Genomic DNA, 18,738 nt, shown 5'->3' with positions numbered 1-18,738 from the left:
GACTACACACAAGATGGAAGCCCTGGTCTCGAAGATTCTGGGCTCTACGCTCAAGAAGTTCATTAATGGATTCAACAAGGAGATGTTGTCGCTCCAGATTATGAAGGGCACCGCCCAGGTCAAGGATTTCGGTACCTTATCGATCCCTGTGAAGGAGAGCTTCCGACCATCCTCTAATTTACCGAAATTAATTAATTGTCTCATGTGGCAGAGCTCAATCCCGAGGCGCTGCAGGAGTTGATGTCACTCCCCACCAATCTCGAGGTTATCTCTGCCAAGTGCACCGAGCTCAATATCAAGGTTCCTCTTTTTCTTCAACAAATGGCTCTACGATTATGCCGCTGTTATTTTTTTAATCAATTAGTGCCATTGAAGAGGCTGCTGTGCAGAATTCATTCATCTCTGCGCCCCCAGACTACTCACGTTGTGTAAATGTTATTTATTATTTACTTCTTTTTTTACTTGTGGTGTGCAACACGTTTTACACAGGTGCCCTACATGAACCTGAAGCGAGAGCCGATCACGTTTTCCCTGGAGCGGCTCGATCTCCACCTGCGTGAGCCCGACACCGTCAAGCCCATGCCCAGCACCCTCGCCCAGAGGTACTCTTCTACTACGTCGCGTGTCGCGTGTGCGGTGGTGCGTGTGCGTGTGCGGTGCGACACGAACGTGATGGGCTTACGGCTGGGTGGGCGGGTGTTGTCAATGCGCAGCGTGATCGGCAAGAAGGGCGTGTCGGAGAAGGCGGAGAAGATGGACATGCTGCGCGGCGTGAAGCTCGAGGTGAAGGAGTGCCACATGACCCTGGAGACCATGGCCCGCGACCCCTTCCACCCCGAGCGCAGGCCCGGACTCAAGATCGACGTCGAGAACATGGTCGTCCAGTCCGCCAACGCCAAGTGGGAGGTCCGCTCATCGCACATAGCGTCGCACACACGCGACACACGCGACACATTTGCTCGGCACCTTGTCCAACACTCATGAGGTGGCGCGGTGTGCGACCGTGCAGGCCGTGAGCGATCTCACCCAGACGCAGATCTTCGACAAGGAGCAGAACGTGGGTCTGCTCTACAAGCTCATGAAGATCGCCAGCATCACCATCTCCTCCACCATGGGCTCCGCCGACACTCCCGTACGTTGTTGCCACTGCGCCCCCACGCGCTTCAGTGTTCGAATCGCTTCTCGTTGCGCGCGTGGTATGCCCTCGACTAAAGCAATCCTCAATGCGCAGGTGCCCATCATCGAAGGTCTGCCGATCGAGATCCGAGTACGCAGTCCACAGGCCAACTTGGCATCAACACACACACGCGCGCACGCACCACCGCACACGCGGTAGCAATCTGGGAGGGCGCAACTAACTAATACATGACTGGGCGCGCGAACAACAGATTCTCACACAGTTCGACGGCAAGACGAACCTGTGGAAGTCGAGCTCGCTCGAGGCGGTGTTCGAGGAGCTCAACTTCAGCCTCACCCAGGGCAAGTGGCAGCGCCTCGCCGAGCTCAGCCTCGCTCTCCGGTTCGTAGCAAACGCTCATCAACCTCGCCCCCGCCCCAAACACAAACACGCACTGACGGCACGACTTTGTTTCCTTATCTTTTCATTTACCTTATTTTTCTCTCTCAACGCCACAGGGACTGCTTCGCGCGTGAGATTCCCGCCTCGGAGGCCATCACCATCGAGGGCCAAGATCTCCGCGCCAACAAGTGCGCCCCTCATTTATTAATCATCATTTTTATTTTAAAATAAGAAAAGTATATTAATCATTATTTTTGTTTTCTATTTTGTCAATCAGGCTGTCGTACGGTCTGACGCTGCACCGATTCGTGATCGAGTTCCTCAAGGGCCAGCAGGGCGGCGACGAGGGCTTCACCTTCTTTGGCTTCGGTCTCAGCCTCACCCTCTCGCCCGAGCGACTCATCACCTACATCATCAAAGGTGCGCACACGCACCATCCCACACGCACGCAAGTCGATGGCTCATTTGCGGCGGCATCGGGGCACAGATCTCGGCGGCCGAGGGCAGGATCAGCCCGTGCAGTGCTGGGAGTCGCTGGTGGAGACCACCGTGTCGGCCGTCACCTTCCGCGAGCGCAAGCCCTCCGCCGACAAGGAGCCCCAGTACCTGCGCCTCCTCGCCCAGAACACCGAAAAGCGCGACGGTCATCCCTCCTCCCCCCAAGTCAACCACAGTCAAATTGTAGTCTACGTCGGTCAACCACAAAAAGCTCACCTCGTGTCGTGTGTGCGTGTCGTGTCGTGTAGATGCGTTCACGTCGGAGAACGGGTCGCTGGTGACGGCGCGCGTGATGCACAGGACCAAGGTGGAGGGCGACGAGGCCACCCAGCGGCGGGTGCCCACCGTGGAGGCGCATGTGTCGATGCACGGCGCGCAGGTGGTCTTTGACAAGCAGGTCTGGAAGGACCTCTACTCGTGGATCGTCGAGGGCCCGCTCGAGCAGGACTTTGAGAAGCAGACGGCCCACTTCCTCGAGCTCTTCCAGCAGAAGCGCGAGGAGGGCTCCCTCGCCGACCTCAAGGACTTCTACTACATGAACGCCAAGTTCAACATGACCGTACCCACTCCCCTCTCACCCCCGTGTTGTGTGTGTGGTGTGTGTGTGGCGGTGCGGCTGACACGACACGCACGACACAGGCGACGGAGACGTCGTTCATTCTGCCGAACATTCCGGACTCGAACGTGGCGGAGCTGCGCAACAACGCGATCCACTTCGGGGTGGGCAAGCTGTCGGTGACCAACCAGCCCGACTGGCCCTTCCCGCCCTTCCTCAAGGACGCCCTCAACGCGCTCCCCGAGAAGCGCAACGAGCTCACCCCCGAGGAGGGCACCATCCACAAATTCCAGGTTCGTCGCGTGTCATGTCATTTGTTGTGTGTCGTGCGATGGCGCACTCACTCTTCTTGGTGCGTGTGTCGTGTCGTGTCGTGTCGTTGTTCGACAGTGTGAGTTGCAGCGGGTGACGTGCGACGTGGTGCAGCTGGCCGAAGGCGGTCCCACGGCCACGCCGCTGCTCAACCCGGCCTACCTCCGCCTCTACGGCCGCTACTTCCCGCCCATCTCCACCGACGTACGTCGCCGTCCGCTCACTTCGTTCCGTCCTACCGCGCTCTTGCTCACCGCACACGCGCGACCGCACACGCCGCACACAACACGCAACACACAATGCAGTCCCAGACGCACAAGCTGGAGCTGACGCTGCACACGAGCGAGCTGCACGCGCGGATCACGGCGTCGCAGCTGCTCTACCTGCACCGCATGGAGGAGGAGAACATCGCGTGGGGCCTCCGCATCGAGCGCGAGGAGCGCGAGAGGCGGAAGGTCAACCGCATGATGCGCATCGCCGCCGGCGGGGCCGACGCGGCCTCGACCGAGCCCGGCCGCAAGGCCGACGACGAAGAGAAGGAGCTGACCCTCGCCGAGAAGCAGAAGCTGATCGTCGACGCCATCCGCTACGGCATCGCAAAGTACGAAAAAGAAGAAACGCCTTTCCTTTCTTTTCTTTTTCTTTTTCTGTTATTTGTTGCTAGCTATTTATCTCGTTATTTAATTAATATTGTTTTGTTCAGCTTCCATGTGACGACGTTCGTGCGGATCGACAAGGCGCTCTTCAACTTCCCCTCGCCCGGCGCCCTCGCCGGCGTCGTCGACCACTGGGACCTGACCTCCCCCGCCACCGGTACCACCGCCGCCGCCGCCGCGCACGCACACCCCACCGCCGCACACGCACACAAACACAAAGTGGTGCGCACATGAGGCGGGTCGGCTGACACCCGGGGGCGGGGCAGGTGAGGAGAACAAGGAGAAGGAGGAGGTGACGGAGCTGCAGCCCATCGACGATTCGACCCTGGCGCTGCTCAAGTTCGAGCGGTTCGAGACCCTCTTCGACAACACCGGCGACAGCCAGAGCGCCTCCATCCGACTCAAGGCCTTCGAGGTACGAGCGTGTCGTTTAGTCGCGTGCGGTAGTGCGTGTGTCGTGTCGTTGGTGGGCAGTGGACTAACGGAGGGCTGGTGGTGCAGGCGACGGGGCTGGACCACCCTCGCTTCCCGGCGGCGGCCATCGTGCGTCCGCTCCCGTCGATGGAGCAGAGCGCGCACCTGCTGAGCCTGCAGGTGCACCGCAAGTGCCCGGCCGGCGCTCCTCAGGCCATCCGCTTCGTGTCCCACCTCCAGGGCCTGCAGGCACGTCAACGCACACGCCGCACACGCACAGCCGCACGCGCACACACCACCGCTCACGCACACGCACGCGACTAAACGACGCGTTTTGCGGTTTAGGTGGTGTCGGTGGGTCGGGAGGCGAGCTTGAAGGACAGCATCCGCGAGCTGTGGCCCAAGGTGCGCGCGCTGGCCACGAAGGCGCTGGATGCCTACAAGGAGAACCCCGAGCTCCGCCAGAAGGTCGCCGACCAGATCCAGCAGGGCGCCGAGTTTGGTACGCGACGACACGACCAACGACACGACACGACACGCATGCGAGGCGGTGAACTGACCGTCGGCGATTGTTGGGGGCGTTGCAGGCTACGCCGTCACGCAGGAGGTGGTGGGCGAGCTCGACACCAACAACTTTGGCTGGCGACTGGAGCTCGGCGAGTGCGAGTTCAAGCACGTCGACCGCGACGACCAAATCGACGCTCCCGGTTCGTCTCCTGCGTGTGCGGTGTGTGCGTGTGCGCAATATACTGACATTCATCACACAACGCAACACACAACACGACACGATACACAATAGCGGACGCGGCGCGTGGTGTGGTGAGGCTGTCGAGCTCGAACAGGGAGGTGCTGAGCAAGCAGTTCAAGGACGTGGAGGACCAGCTGATCAACAGCAAGCTGGCCCTGGCGCAGATGCAGGCCGAGAAGTTCGACCTCCAGTCCGACGCGAGCGCGGCCGACGACCGCCTGGCCAAGATGCAGGCCGAGATGAAGACCCTCGAGCAGCAGCTCGTGGCCACCAAGATCGCACTGGCCGAGGCCCAGGCCGCCAACGACAACCTCAACACCGAGCTCAAGAAGGTCCAGCAGGGCGGCGCTGGTGCCGGCGGTGCCGGCGCGGCTGCCAAGAAGGGCGTCTCGTCCTTCTTCGGCCGCAAGGGCTGATGAGCTCACGACGAAACACAAACCAACAAACCCCCCCCCCCGGACCCCTAACACTTCTCCTTCTTTGCTTTCTTTGCCGTTACTTCACCCTTTTCTTGTTGTTTTGGAAGAAATAAACCTCTAAAAATATTAATAAGTAATCCTCCGCTCAACTCTGAACCCAGAATAAGCAGAAGTGTTCTTTTGGCAAAAGCAACTAACCAACTACCAAAAGTTCCCACTGCAGAACATCTGGTTGGTTGGCCCTCCCCCTATACGATACATACATTCATCCACCCACCCTCTTCTTCTCAATAGCCACAGAGGTTACTTAACCAGCTTGAGCTTGGGGCATGTGGCCTTGTAGTGTCCACATTTTCAACAGTAGTAGCAGACAGGCTTATCTGACTTCTCACACTGTCCCTTACTAGGGGTCTCATGTACTTTGGCCCTTGATCCAAACACACTTCCCCCCACACTTGGATCACTGCCAATCTTGCCCTTTTGTGGAAGGGCATTGACCACCTCAACCTGATCACTTTGCAGTCTGAGGATAGCCACACACTGATGTGTGTGTGGGCCATTCTCTGCAGGCACTACTTCATGTTGATTGTAAATGACTGTCATCAAACATCTGAAGGCCAGGTGGGTAGGCAAGGGCTATGTGCAAAGATTGGGCATAGACTACATCACCACCTCACTCACTGTTGTTCTCAAGCTGCCCATCCCCTGGATGGATCAGATTGCATTTCTTAATGCCAAGAGTGATGTTGAACTCTATCTGGAGCATCTGCAAGGATTTGTCAATGCTGTGTGGCCCATGCATGTTTGTTGCATGCTCAAGAGCCTATACAGCCTGAAGCAGGCACCACTTGAGTGGTACTGTCCCATCTGAACATCTTCATGCCAACTCATAGCACCAGGCATCTACATGCTACCCAACAAGGAGCTCATCATAATACCCATCTACATCAACAACTGTGTCATCATCATGCTGGGTGACTGCATTACTAGTGTCCAGTCAATCTTGCATCATGGCTTTCTCATGAAAGACCTCAGTCCAGCACAGTCTGTGCTCACACACAGAAATGCATTGCAACCTCCACTACCAAAGTGGCTCAACACCATCATCAAATGTCAGTGGGCTCTCAATAACGGCTTCGAGTGGGACCACAAGGTCTGGGACCGCGTCGTCACTGAGGGAGGCCAGCGTGAGTGGCAGCGCGTGCCGGCGCCCACCTAGAATTTAACTCTAGGTTCATTTAACGTGTAAACATGTTACAACTCTTAAAACAAACAAATAACAAGACAAGTTAGTGGCGGGGCGACGTGATGAGGCTGCAGGTGGAGACTCGCTTGGAGGCGGCCAGCTGTCGTTTAACGCCGGCGAGGGCGCGCATCTCGGCCACCCGCGCGGGGTCGGCGTCATTGGCAGCCAGGCGCGCGGCGTGCTGGTCCAACGCGTCGGCCCACGACCCGATCGGTCCCGCGTTGGTCTTGTCCAACTCGCACGACCTCGCGAACCTGCGAATTGTGGACACCACCAGGTCAGGCGAAGAACGAAGAACGAAGAACGAAGAAGAACGTATGAGGGTACCTCTCGTAGGCGGAGGTGAAGAGGCGTTCGGACTCCTGGTCGAACAGGAGGCGGGATGCGATGTCGATCTCGATGGAGCCCAGCACCCAGTTGGTGTAGGGACACGACGGGGTCATGCTGGCGGCCGTCATCAAATGCTCTCTGCACCGCGGGTGTTCATGTTAGGACCATGCCATCTTACCCTGGTGTGTGTGTGTGTGTGTGTGTGTGTGTGTGTGTGTGTGTGTGTGTGTGTGTGCGGTGCTGTGTGTCTGCTGTGCTGTGTTGTGTCTGTTCGTGCGTACCGAGCCTGACGTAGCAGTCGGAGCGCGTCGGACGAGTTGTGCTGGCCCTTAGCCGCCTCGAACATGCAGATGTTGCCGTTGAAGATGTGTTGCTGCAAAGACAGAAATCGCGAGTTAGTGACTAGTCATGAATCCATAAATAAATAAATAAACATACCAGCTGGTTGTGCTTGATGATGGCAGGGATGTCGAGAATGTCGGTCTCCAGCAGCCGCACGGCGGTGTAGTCCTTGAAGATGGCCTCCGTCACCGCAGTCGGGAACCGGACGAGGCCCAGCTTGAAGCACAGCATGATCGTCTGTGCGGAGCATCCGATTCGACATGCACGACGTCAGCATCGCGTAACGCGGCGCTTCATCGGCTCGGCAGAGAAGCCGATGATAACGATGATGATAAGATCGAAATTGTTTCAGAGCTGACGTACCAGTTTGATACAGCCGGCATCGAGCAGGTTGTAGTCCTCGTCGCTCTCTGCCTCAGTGAGGATGAACGGAAACTTGCTCTTCAGCGTTTCTTTGATGCCCACGCGCCAGAAGTTGTGCGACTTGCTCGTGTGGCCCAGCACTGTGTTGAAGAACTCGACCACCACGTCCTTGCATGCGCTCTGTTCATAGGTGTGGTTGAGCCGCAGGTCATTGATGACGACGAGGGAATGGTAATGTAGGTTTGGTACCTCGGAGGACGCGCCGGCGTGCGTCTGCTTCTGGACGCTCTTGCGCATCTGCCTCCGCAGCCTGCTCTTGAAGGCACGGCTGAGCGCCAGAGAGAGGAGGAGCTTCCTGCCCTTGCTCGATGTCATCTTGTCCCGAATTCGGCCCAGGTGGCGCAAATTCACGCCTCGTGCGTGCATTCTACAAAGAGGAAGGCGGCAGGCGATCACGATGATTAGTTCCCTCCTGTTCACACACGCACACACACACACACACACACACACACACACACACACACACACACACACACACACTAACACACCAACTTCCTGTCTACGTACCGAGCCACGAGATTGAGCTGCTCCAAGATCTGCTGCAGGTGCGCAGGCGTGAAATCGACACAGTTGCCTGTTTCCACCTCGCTGGAAAACAAAAGTGGGTTCGTGATGCGGGTCAGTCGCAAATTGCAGACAACGAACAAAGGGGATGGATGGATGGTACTAGAGTTGGCTGATCTCCGCCGCGACCGCCGGCACGCGTTCGTTGATCATGAGGTCCGTCGCCTCGCGCACGTCGAGCTCGTAGGCCACGCGGTTTTCATCGTACATCCCCCACCTGACACACGCACCACACGCACAAATGGTCTAAGGTTAGCTTCAATCGAGCTCAAATCGAGCTGCTGTGAAGGAATTACGAACCCGGTGAAGGTGTCGGAGGAGAGCGGGACTCGGAAGCTCCGCACCAGCTCGGGCCGCAGCATACGGAAGAACACTCCTCGGCCGTCGATGTGACCGTCCTCACTGTGAGAAAAGGAGCGCGTCAGTGAGCGAGCGGAGCTCATGAACTGCGCTAATGAACGCGGCGAGAGCGTGTGTACTCGGGGAGGGGCGTCTCGGGGGGCATGAGGCGGGCAAAGTCGAGCAGGTAGTAACGGCCGTCGGTGCCCAGGTGGCCTTCGATGTCGCCCGGACCGACGATGGGCACGCGCTGCTTGCCGACGAGGTGCTTGCGCAGGTTGAGGTGCTCGCCGAGTCCGTGCATGAGATGGTCCATCACCTGGTCGCCCGTCTTGATCGTCCGCCCCGCGTCATTCGAGCCTGCGTTTATGGAAACCAGAATTAATGATATTAACAATAATAAATAGATCTATTTTAATTATTTAGTCAGATTTATATAATAATAATAATAATAAAAAGGACTGCGAACCGTATTTGAGCGTGTCCGGCCCAATGGGAAGCAGTGACGTGGCTATCAACCTGAAGCCCTTGTAGTCAATCTGATAGGGAACGATGAAAACACCACCACAACAGTCAACAAAGACTAGTGGTCAGCAGGACAACCGTGTACGATGCACAATATATAGGCGGTGGAGAAACATACGAGGGCCATGAGCGGAACGTGGAGCTGTGTCATCTGCGAGGTGGCGATCAGGCCGAGACCCTGCAGTTCGAGCCCGGCCGCCTTCATGGCGTTGTCGTCGTCGGGTCGCTCTCCGCCGTAGAGCCACACCAACGGCTTTGTTTTGCAAAATGAGAAAAGTAATATAAATAAAAGCACGAGCGTTAGTTGTAAGCATCTGCGGAATGTGAGACCGGAGAAGGGAGCCAACCTTCTTTGATACGATGGGATCAAGGCAAAACTTGTAGAGGATGCCCTGAACGATGTACTTGGCGCCGCCCGCTACTCCTCCCACATTGGCCGGCTTGATCGTTTTCCTGCGCACAGGAGCCACACATGATCAGCGCGTTTAGCTACAACTGAGTCTTAGAAGAGAGAAGAGGAGAAGAAGAGAGAGGTTGATGGTGATTGAGCGCAGGGCATACCATTCGTCGGGTACGTTGAGCTCGTTGATGATGACCTTACCGTAGATCTCGGCCTGCTTGACAAAGTCGTGGCTCAGCCGCGAGATGGCGCGCACGTCCTCGGCCACGAGCTGCTTGAGGCCCTTGCCCACCGTACGCTGGTACTCTTCGTTCCACTGCCGGCCCTCGCCCATCTTGGCCCACTCCTTCTCCTGCTTGATCGGCTCCACCTCGAGCTGCTTCTGGACCTGCGCCACGGGCTTGAGCACCTCAAAGTCCTCGCCTTCGGCCGCGTTGGTGCCCTTCTGGAGCTGCGTCACGACGCGCTGGCGGCTCTTGGCCGACGGCAGCGCGGCCAGCAGCGCGGCGACCTTCTGCCGCACCATCAGCTCCTCGTCCAGGCTCTGCTTGTCGATCTGGTCTTCGAAGTAGGCCAGCTTGGCCTTCATCTCGCCCGACGTGTAGAGGTCGAACTTGGTGTTGTTTGTCTTCTTCTTCTCGTCCTGCGTCAGCACGGGGAAGTAGTCTCCATCGGCCGAGCCCTCCTTGCGAAGGCTGCCCACCGTGACGTAGGCATCTTCGTAGGCGCGCGTCGCATCTTTGTGTAGCACGGGGGTGGAGTACCCGGTGAGGCCCTTGGCGGTGGGCAGCTCGTCCATGGATCGCGGCGAGGCCAAGGTGGATGAGTAGCGCGAGATGCTCGAGTAGGTGCTGCTCGCGGCCTTCGAGTCCTCGTCGCCAAGGCTCACCTCGGCGTAGCAGCTGCTGGTCTCGTCGTCATCTGAATCTTCTTGTCGGCGGCGCTTGGCATCGACCTTGCCAGCGTGCTTCTTGTTGGGGCGGTTGCCAGATTCGTTGAGCAGGCAGGTCGTCGAGTAGGAAGCGTAGACAAACGGAATGGAATCTTCGTCATCTTCATCATCTGATTCAGCTGCGCAATTATCTTCTTGGCCTGCTCGTTCGGGTTTCAGATTGGCACCGAGAGAGTCCGTGTAGGGGGCATGTCCTTTGCCACCTGCATCGTGTTCGTGCTGCAGACTGGCACCCGAAGATGCGGCCGTGTAGAGCGAATCCGCATCTCCATCAGCAGATGCTCCAGCCGAATGAAGCTCTCGCGAGGAGCTCGGGGAGAGATCGATGTACGACGAGATGAAGCCTCCTTGTGCCGCCATCTTGAGTCCGTCGTTTCTTCGTCTACTCTGCTCGCCGGCAGTTGGAAAGTTGTGCGTTGAGATCGAAGCTTCTTCTCCTTCACTGTAATTTGCTCGCAGCGCAACCGGTGCGGAAATTTTGGCGGCGATTTGCAGCACGTGTGGACCAAGGTGTACAAGTTCCGTTTCTGTTGCGCCGACATCGTGCCTTGTGCGGTGGCGGAGAAGAACAAAGGGCCTCACGTCATCTCGATGATGACAAGCGTGAAGCTCGTGATGGGCTCGGCCAACTACGACCAGGACAGTCCGCACGAGCGCGCTCTAACTCGTCCGAGTAATCCACTATTTCTCGCTGCTCGGACAGCGACTGCGGCCGAGACATCCCGCAGCTTCAGGGTTGCGGGCGAGGCGCCGACACCGCGACGGTCGTGCCCCATTTGCGAAGGGCCGCCGCCGCCAGGGCCTCGCGACGGACCGGCTTGAACAACACGTCCGACATCCCCGCTTCGAGGCACCGGCGTGCAGACTCCTGCGCGTGCGTAGACGAGCTGTGAAGTCAGTTAAAGTCTACGGTGGCGGTCGGTTGACAAACGCGTACCTTGGTCGCGGAGGCGGTGAGAGCCACGATACCGCGTGCCACGTGGTGGCGAGCCCAGCGGCTGGGCGTCAGCTGCCATGGCGCGGATGCGTTGGGTAGCCTCGAACCCATCCATCACTGCAGGATCACGGTCGTGAGCGCGAGGAACGTGTGGAATGTTAGAGCAACACGGAGGCGGAGAGAGCCGCACGAACCGGGCATCTGGCAGTCCATCAGGATAACATCGAACGGCCCGCCTTCTCTCCGCCCTCCTCCTGCCTCAGTGTCTTCAGGCACTCCTCTCCGTTGTTGGCCACCTGTTGTCGTCATCTACCCACTTGAGCACCTTCACCACTCTTTATTTCTTAATTTTATAATAATAAAAAATACATTAGAAAATTAGAAAAGAGGGACGTACCGTGACGTGGCAGTCGAGAGTGTGGAGCATGCGTTTGCCCACCTTCTGGTTGATCAGGTTGTCCTCCACCAGCAGCACCTTCATCCCCGCCAACGAGTCCTTCTCCGTCGCTCCGGCCCCTCGCTCCCGGCCGACGGCCTCCCCCTCCCCCGCCGTGCATGATGTCGATCCGACCGTACGCGCCATGCTGCCATCGCCAAAAAAGAGGAGAAGTGATTCTAGAAATCTTTGGGTGTACACGATCGGCGAGTGACCACGGGCGTCTCAAATATGGATTTCGTCTTGGGCTTCTCGACCGGGCCCCAGTTGAATCGCACCGCCGACGGCAATCCGAACACGGGATCCAGATTGCGCATCAACCAGTCTTTCACGGCCGGTGTGGACGGGTATCCGTTGCCGAAGTTGCGATCGATGACGATTCCGAGCTCTTTGAACGGCAGATTCTCGGTGATGCCGCAGCGTCTTGGCCACGATGCTGGCCACGCTCACGATCGGATAGTTGACGTCGGCCTTGCTCTCCACGACGATGGTGCGGATGCCGGGAAAGAGGCGCTGGAGGGTCGCTCAGTAGGTCGCACAGTTGTCCAACGCGTCGACGTAGAGCTCGGCGAGATCGATGCCGGTGGCCAAGACGTCCCGGATGAGACCCATGGCGGCGTCGGAGGACACCTTGTTGAGGTTGCGGTTCTCGGTGTGGCTGTAGTTGGCGTTGGAGATCTCTTCGGCGCTGACGATGCGCGACCGGAATCCGACATCGGGATCGTCGAGCAGCGCCGCAAAGAGCCGATCGCGTTCGACGGGCTTGACATCCTTGGAGTCCCGATACCTGCGCTTGCGGTACACCTCCTGTTTGTCGACCGGGCAGTACGCGCAGGTGTAGATCATGGGGCCGATGGTGGGTCCACAACCAGCTTTGTCAATGCCCATCGCGTAAGATATCCTTTTGACCCGCTTTTTGTCCGAGTCAGGCGTGTCAGTGTTGCGCTTCATGCGTGCGTGAATGAGAAAGAAGAAAAGTCGCTGCTGGGCGCTATTTATTCAATCAATGGACCGAAGCCAGGTGATAAAGAGACCGAAAACGGCCATGCCGCCGGACCAAGCCTTGATTCCGACCCACACCTCATCGTCATCGATCGTCTTCTTCTTCTTCTTCTTCTTTTCGTGGATGACCTCTTTGCTCGTGTCGGGTTCCACGTGGGGTTCGAATTCCTGAGCGCGCAGATTCTTCTGTTCGATATCGTCCCAATCGCAGTCGGCGCGCGGATGGGCGCTTTTGGACGTAAAGCCAAGTTTCACCGACCAGAGCTTGCCTTCCGGATCGCGTCCGTGCGCGTGCAGGCTCGATCCGTCGCCCGAAGTGGTCACGCGATCGAACAGTGCGGTTTGGCGTCCACACAACGTGATGGTGCCACCCACGAAACAGACCTTGATCTTTTCTACTCCGTCGTGCGTGCAGAGCGTGAGCTGGTCGGGCAAGGAGGTGGCGAGGGGCGTCTGCGGTAAAACCGTGCGCGCGACGTGTTGCACGGGGCGTTCGAAGCGGGGTCCTGCAGGCGAGTGTTCGGCGCATGGTGGGGGAGTTGTTGTGAAATGAATGAACGAACGCTTTGGTTTTTATGTCGCGTATTCGAAATAACAGGTGCCCTTGGAAATGTCTCCCCGAGGTTGATGATTTCGACCTCCCAGTCCTCGGGGTGTGGTGGGATTGGAACGCCAGCTCGAGCGTGACGTGGTTGATCTTGGACATCATGATCGCGGCGTTCTCGGCCCGCCATCCTCATGCAATCGCGCCCAAAGGACACCAGCATGCTGTTGTCCTCGGGAATCTTGAGGCCCGACTTCTTCCAGTTGAGCTCGGTGAGGTCGCACAGATCGAACGCGTACGTCAGGTGATTGTCGAGACGGACCGCCACGGACACGATCGGCAGGAGACTCACCCCAGTTGCCTGGGGGATGAAATACCCAGAAGGACAACAAGGGACATCGATTCCTTTATGGCCTGGTGCATGTTTAATGCCGGGGAGCTTGAGCATTGTTGTGTGCACTGTGTGTTGGTGGAAAAAAAATGAAAACAGAATTAAAAATTAAATTTCTCAGCTCAGCCTTCTACTACAAAGAGAGCGTGGCCCAGCTCATCTGCAGCATCGACCTGGGCGGCCGCAGCCCCACCAAGCTCTGACCTCTCCTCTGCGCTCCGCTGCTATGATAACAACCACGCACGGGACCGACTCTTTTTTTTAATTTCTTTGTTTCTTTTTTAGCCTTTTCTCAAGTTGGAGACTGTTTCTTCACGGGAGTTGGAAGACGGTGAGTAGGGTGTCGGCGCAGTGGGCGCGTGGGGCTGAATAGGGTGTCGGCGGGAAGGAGGGCTGAGCCAGGACACGAACGGCTTCCATGAAGGACTCATTGGCGCGCGCCTCCTCACGCGCATCACCTATACATGTTTGCGTCGTGTGCGTGTGCGTGTGCGTGTGCGTGTGCGTGTGCGTGTGCGTGTGCGTGTGCGTGTGCGGTGTGTGTTATGGGTACTAAACGGGGACGAATCTTGAGAGTGTGTGTGTGGAGGGAGGTGTGGGTACGATTGTCCTGGCAGATGGACAAGACGGCGGAAAAAAGGTAGCAGAAGAACTCGTCTTGGTCGCTTTGCGAAGCCACAGTGGCGTTGTGATCATGGTTGACCGTCATGGAGATCAGTGAGCCGAAGGCCGATAGATCCGAGTCGTTCACCGGCTTGAGCAACTGCCTCTGAAAGCTGTTCATGAACACACACGACACGCACACGACACACACAGCACACAGCACACGATACTCTACCCTGGTCATTCAAAATAATCTACATAGTCGGACAAGAAGCGAAGAAAGGGGTCGCAGCGTACCGGCCAGCCTGCACGAGGTACTCCCCTCTGCCCGCAGCGAGTGGGGCTTCGTCTCTCACGCTGAGTAGCTTCGCACACATGCGCACCAGGTTGTACCGCACACTCCAGGCGGTACGGTCTGCTGCGTGCTGGTAACGGAGCAGGCCGGTGATCAGCCAGTTTGACACCACCTTGCTGGTGATCAAGCTGTACTGGTCCGCTGCAGTGCAACATCACGTAAAAGTCACAACACGGATTATCGGTGGTACATTTCACGCACGCACGCATCCAACACACAACACATACACGGCACACGTACCGTTGCAATAGTAGCTAAGGTAGATTGTGCCGACCCAGAGGATGGTCATGGGCAGCTGGACGGGCGTCTCTATCTGCTTGACGAAGTCGCCGTCGTGGCTGCGAGTGCTGCGCTCGAAGATCTGCATCAGGCGCTCCACGAACCCCTTCTGCTGCACCAACGCCGCCACCGCCTCCTCGGCCCAGCCCTCAGGGTCTGGCAAGAGAGTATTCTTCAGTCCTGTGATATCCTTAAAAACAACACACGCACACGCACACGCACACACACAAGGCATACCCTGGTTACCGAACGCCCTGACGATTCCAACAAGGGCCGTTTCCTGCATATCCGTGGCTGGCTCGACTGCGGGCAGAGGCTCGACCGTGAGCGCCCGAGCGAACGCGGACACCGTGCCCATGTCAGAGTCCCTCGCGAGTACCAGGGCCTGCGGGAGACTGAGCAGCTGCTTGAGGAGCCGTACGCACGCTCGCTGGGCGGTCATGTCGGGGCACTGCGCCGCGAGGCTCTGGGCGTGCCGCATGGCCAACGCGAGACCCACTATCTCTTCGTCGTCGTCATACATCTGTGCGGAAGAGAACAACATGAAGCAGATCTGGCCGAGCTGCGGCAACCGCTTTTCCGTTTCTGATCATCCGCACGCATGAGTGTCACGTACGCCGCGCACACACATGCACACACTCACCACCGCACACGCACACGCATACGGACTCAATAAAGGGGTTTGAAAGAGTACCGGTTGGGGCTAGGGAAAGGAACAGATGCAGAAGCGCAGGCCACAAACCCGCCTCCTTCAGCTCATTTCTCCGCTCGTCTGCCAGACTAACCTCGTCAGCACACGACACGATCAACGAGCAAGGACACAACAGGTGCGCGCATCACCGCACCACCGACCGAGGGCCAAAGAGACAGCGGCGCCATACCTGAGCCTTGCAACACGTTGTTGTGAACACACCTTAGCGATTCTGTCAGGGCGTGATGGCTGGTGAACGCGAGTCGTGCCAGCTGAGGCTTGTACTTGCGCACCAGTTCTTCCGGACATTCTGCCCATACCTCCTCCACTTCACACACCACGGCAGCGCACAGAACGAAAAAGAGCGAAAATGAACGAAAACGAAAGAAGAAGAACGAAGCGCGGGGTGTACTTGAGGGCAACTCTCCCTCGGGGTCGATTTCTTCGTCGGACGGATCGCCACGCGTGACCCACCACCAGGTGAGGCCTCCTGCAACGGCCGCACTCACGGCCACCGCCGCTACAAACCCCGCCATCCCGACCCACTCGCCACCGCCACCGGTCACAGGCGCCTTTATCGGCTGCTGCTGATGCTCCATCAATAGGTTGTTGCCGTTATGCCGGTTGGACGTGGTTGTTTGCCGTCGCGACGTTGGGCGTTTCTTCGAACTTGGTAGAACTCCAGTTAGTCCGGACAAGGGAACTTCCACGGCCAATCGGAGCGAAGTCGATTTGCTGCCGCTGAAGAAGAGCAGCAGGCCCTGGGTCGATGAGCATTGGAGGGTGGTGACGCTCTTGTGCAGCACCACGAACTGGAGGTAGGCAAGCGGCCACGAATTGGCGTCCGTCGCCGTTGAAGATGTCCATCGCCAGCTGGCCTTCGTTGAAGGTCGCCCAGAAGTCGAACATCGCCGCTTGCACTGAAGCCGTCGACACCGCCACTTTCTTCCCGGCCCGGTTGTTCATCGAGGCGTAGGCGAGCCTGGAGCTCTTGGCCTGCGCCCAGGTGAGGAATGTCATACTTCCCACCGACCCCTGATAGGAAAAACAAACACGGACCACACAACTGTAGTCAGAGAGAGAGAGAGAGAGTTGACGTACACAAGCCAAGCCACACATCACGGGAGACGTGCTTAGGAGGTCACGTACACTCACAAGGCTGGCGGCGGCGGTGTAGTTGGAAGCGACAACGGCGGTGGCCTGGACGTGCGGGAGATCCGCCAGCCGACCTCCGGAGGCGCTCAGCTGCGCGGCGAAGTTGGCGCTCAAGTTGGCGAGCGCCCACGCGAAGACGGACCCCAGGCCGAACCTGGCCAACGACGGGAGCACGAGGCCGATGGGCGTGTTGGGCAGGCTCGCCGCCACTGGGGCCGTGTTGAGGGCCTGTATGGCACCGGCGCAGGGAGCGTGTCGGGCTTATTCGGGGTCTGGGGCGGCCAATACCCGTACAGTAAGGACAGCACGACGGTTCTTCGGACGAGGCGGCCGTCAACAGCTTCAAGCTGGGCCTGGTCGACTTTCTGACCTTCGAGAGCCCCTGAGTCGTTAACGACTCCTTCATCGAGGGAGGAAAGGGTGTTCTTATCTGTACCGCGTGCGCGTAAGAGAGCAACGCAAGAGAAAAAGACGAACGTAAAGAACGAAGGCGAAGAACGAAGAGCGAAGAGAACTGAAACACAGGCGCAGGGCGGTACCAGCGGTGATTTGGAGCAGGCTGGCGGCCTTTTGGGCTTCGTCGACGATCGAAAAGGGGATGGTCTCGAGCTGCAGCTGGTTCGATTCGATCCGCTCAAAGTCCAGAATGTCGCTCACCAGCGCAAGCAGGTGCTCCGCGCAGTCTAGACGTGCAACAGGTGAGTCAGCCGCACCCGCAGACTTCTTCACACACAGAGAGAGAGAAACGGCAGCGCCCTATGAAACGAGAGCTAGTGACCACGAGCGTACCGGCGATGATGGTCACAGCCCGGCTGGCTTTGGTCGAGGGGAGTAGCGAGTCCTGGAGCTCCCGGCTCATCGCCGTGATGCCATGCATCGGCGTTCGCAGCTCTGGCACGGTCAACACGAATAGTATTAGTTTTATGTATTATTTTATATATATTTATATTTATATTTATGTATCTATATTTATATTCATTGATTGTTATTGTGGGCGCTGCACCGTGGGACATGTTGGCGAGGAAATCGGACTTGGCCTGCGTGGCGCGCAGCAGCTGTCGATTGGTCGCGTTCTTCTCGCGCAGGGCCTTCTTCAGGCGGTCCAGGGCTTGCGTGTGCTCGTGATGGTGACACGCCGCCAGAGTGGTGAGCAGCACAACCAACAGTCGCAGTACGACTGACCTGCGCACGACACACACGACACACACAACACACACACGACACACACGACACACACACGACACGCTCAGCACACTTGTGAGACGGTGTGGGCGTGTGCGATTGGCAAGGAAACGCACCCCAGGTCGTGTGGCGGACGGTTGTGGGCGACGACAGGGCGGTGAGATCGCCCCACGGCTGGGCGCGCAGGTAGCGAAGCACGGTCGTCTGGGCGCACACGAAGACGAGCGCGACCACGCAAGCCCGTACGCCGCGCGCGTAGAGGAAGAGCAGCGGGATGCAGAGGTACCAGGCGAAGAGGTCGCGCGGGCGGGAGGACGGACATGGTGAGCACAACGTCGATGACGCAGCAGAAGACCTAGAGCCCCACCATGAGCTCACGATCTTGGTAGTGGCCTTGTTGACGTGTAGAAGTTGAAGATGATGAAGATGAAGATTGGGAAGGGCGCAAGCAGATTGAGACGAAGTAGAGGATTCCGGCGGCGGTGGCAACTAAAAGGAGAGCGATGGTGCTGAAGGATGAATTGTTCTCGACAACCACCTGGGCGAGGGCGAGCAGGATCGATCCTACGCAAGTTAGGAGGATGAACAGATGAAGAAATGGCTTTCGACAGTCCTGCCCTTCGAGTTTTATGTAATCCTCCTCCATCTCCCTCGCTTCCTCGCCCGTGCGCTGAGCTGCACCCTGTTCATCTTTCCCGATTCCGTGTTCATGGTGGGGTAATAAGGTGTTCGGCCCTGGCTCGTCCAGAAGCGTCCTGCAGAATTTTATTCCTGCAAGAGCAGCCATTGGCCATGACTGACCCATGGTGATCTCGGGGGCACTCGCCCGTATCGGCATCCGGCCTCGACGCCACCCTGTCCGCCAAAGTTGATGTGGGCTGGGCGTAGTCTTCCATTTCCCTTTTTTCCTTTCTCTAATT

The 18,738-nt window shown here is 57.9% G+C and overlaps 7 protein-coding genes across 7 annotated transcripts; 1 reads left to right on the top strand and 6 right to left on the bottom strand.

Moving 5' to 3' along the window:
- Positions 1-13: 13 nt before the first annotated feature.
- On the top strand, positions 14-5,119 carry ACA1_142210 (uncharacterized protein; the record flags this gene model as incomplete). Its single annotated transcript, XM_004349568.1, has 20 exons — positions 14-131; positions 212-300; positions 490-602; positions 714-906; positions 1,010-1,132; positions 1,232-1,267; positions 1,389-1,519; positions 1,636-1,707; positions 1,797-1,939; positions 2,007-2,162; positions 2,266-2,576; positions 2,657-2,866; positions 2,976-3,089; positions 3,191-3,486; positions 3,589-3,698; positions 3,808-3,956; positions 4,016-4,180; positions 4,301-4,457; positions 4,543-4,662; positions 4,755-5,119. The coding sequence occupies 20 exons, from the start codon at positions 14-16 to the stop codon at positions 5,117-5,119; spliced, it is 3,171 nt and encodes a 1,056-aa protein (XP_004349618.1).
- A 1,292-nt stretch (positions 5,120-6,411) lies between these two features.
- Positions 6,412-10,603, bottom strand: ACA1_142200 (uncharacterized protein; the record flags this gene model as incomplete). The annotated part of the gene is made up of 13 exons (XM_004349567.1): positions 6,412-6,622; positions 6,696-6,836; positions 6,980-7,071; positions 7,137-7,277; positions 7,404-7,830; positions 7,971-8,051; positions 8,131-8,244; positions 8,328-8,429; positions 8,507-8,726; positions 8,836-8,905; positions 9,010-9,144; positions 9,239-9,344; positions 9,453-10,603. 13 exons carry the CDS (start codon positions 10,601-10,603, stop codon positions 6,412-6,414), a joined length of 2,991 nt encoding a protein of 996 aa, XP_004349617.1.
- A 370-nt stretch (positions 10,604-10,973) lies between these two features.
- ACA1_142190 (response regulator receiver domain containing protein) lies at positions 10,974-11,763 on the bottom strand (the record flags this gene model as incomplete). Its single annotated transcript, XM_004349566.1, has 4 exons — positions 10,974-11,086; positions 11,181-11,297; positions 11,410-11,476; positions 11,578-11,763. The coding sequence occupies 4 exons, from the start codon at positions 11,761-11,763 to the stop codon at positions 10,974-10,976; spliced, it is 483 nt and encodes a 160-aa protein (XP_004349616.1).
- Positions 11,764-11,841: 78 nt separating this feature from the next.
- Positions 11,842-12,386, bottom strand: ACA1_142180 (uncharacterized protein; the record flags this gene model as incomplete). Its single annotated transcript, XM_004349565.1, has 2 exons — positions 11,842-12,129; positions 12,156-12,386. The coding sequence occupies 2 exons, from the start codon at positions 12,384-12,386 to the stop codon at positions 11,842-11,844; spliced, it is 519 nt and encodes a 172-aa protein (XP_004349615.1).
- A 229-nt stretch (positions 12,387-12,615) lies between these two features.
- ACA1_142170 (uncharacterized protein) lies at positions 12,616-13,585 on the bottom strand (the record flags this gene model as incomplete). The annotated part of the gene is made up of 3 exons (XM_004349564.1): positions 12,616-13,071; positions 13,380-13,523; positions 13,553-13,585. 3 exons carry the CDS (start codon positions 13,583-13,585, stop codon positions 12,616-12,618), a joined length of 633 nt encoding a protein of 210 aa, XP_004349614.1.
- A 280-nt stretch (positions 13,586-13,865) lies between these two features.
- ACA1_142160 (uncharacterized protein) lies at positions 13,866-16,017 on the bottom strand (the record flags this gene model as incomplete). Its single annotated transcript, XM_004349563.1, is given in 9 exon segments — positions 13,866-14,011; positions 14,157-14,329; positions 14,454-14,521; positions 14,540-14,652; positions 14,752-14,970; positions 15,028-15,375; positions 15,485-15,570; positions 15,704-15,791; positions 15,894-16,017. 9 exon segments carry the CDS (start codon positions 16,015-16,017, stop codon positions 13,866-13,868), a joined length of 1,365 nt encoding a protein of 454 aa, XP_004349613.1.
- A 79-nt stretch (positions 16,018-16,096) lies between these two features.
- Positions 16,097-18,140, bottom strand: ACA1_142150 (His Kinase A (phosphoacceptor) domain containing protein; the record flags this gene model as incomplete). Its single annotated transcript, XM_004349562.1, has 8 exons — positions 16,097-16,516; positions 16,631-16,864; positions 16,945-17,066; positions 17,176-17,319; positions 17,426-17,527; positions 17,640-17,813; positions 17,935-18,022; positions 18,105-18,140. 8 exons carry the CDS (start codon positions 18,138-18,140, stop codon positions 16,097-16,099), a joined length of 1,320 nt encoding a protein of 439 aa, XP_004349612.1.
- Positions 18,141-18,738: the final 598 nt, after the last annotated feature.

The sequence above is a fragment of the Acanthamoeba castellanii genome, assembly GCF_000313135.1.
Source record: "Acanthamoeba castellanii str. Neff unplaced genomic scaffold scf7180000084708, whole genome shotgun sequence".
Taxonomy (NCBI): Eukaryota; Discosea; order Longamoebia; family Acanthamoebidae; genus Acanthamoeba; species Acanthamoeba castellanii.
Note: the sequence above shows the minus strand (reverse complement) of the source record. Positions and strands in the feature narration are given on the sequence as shown.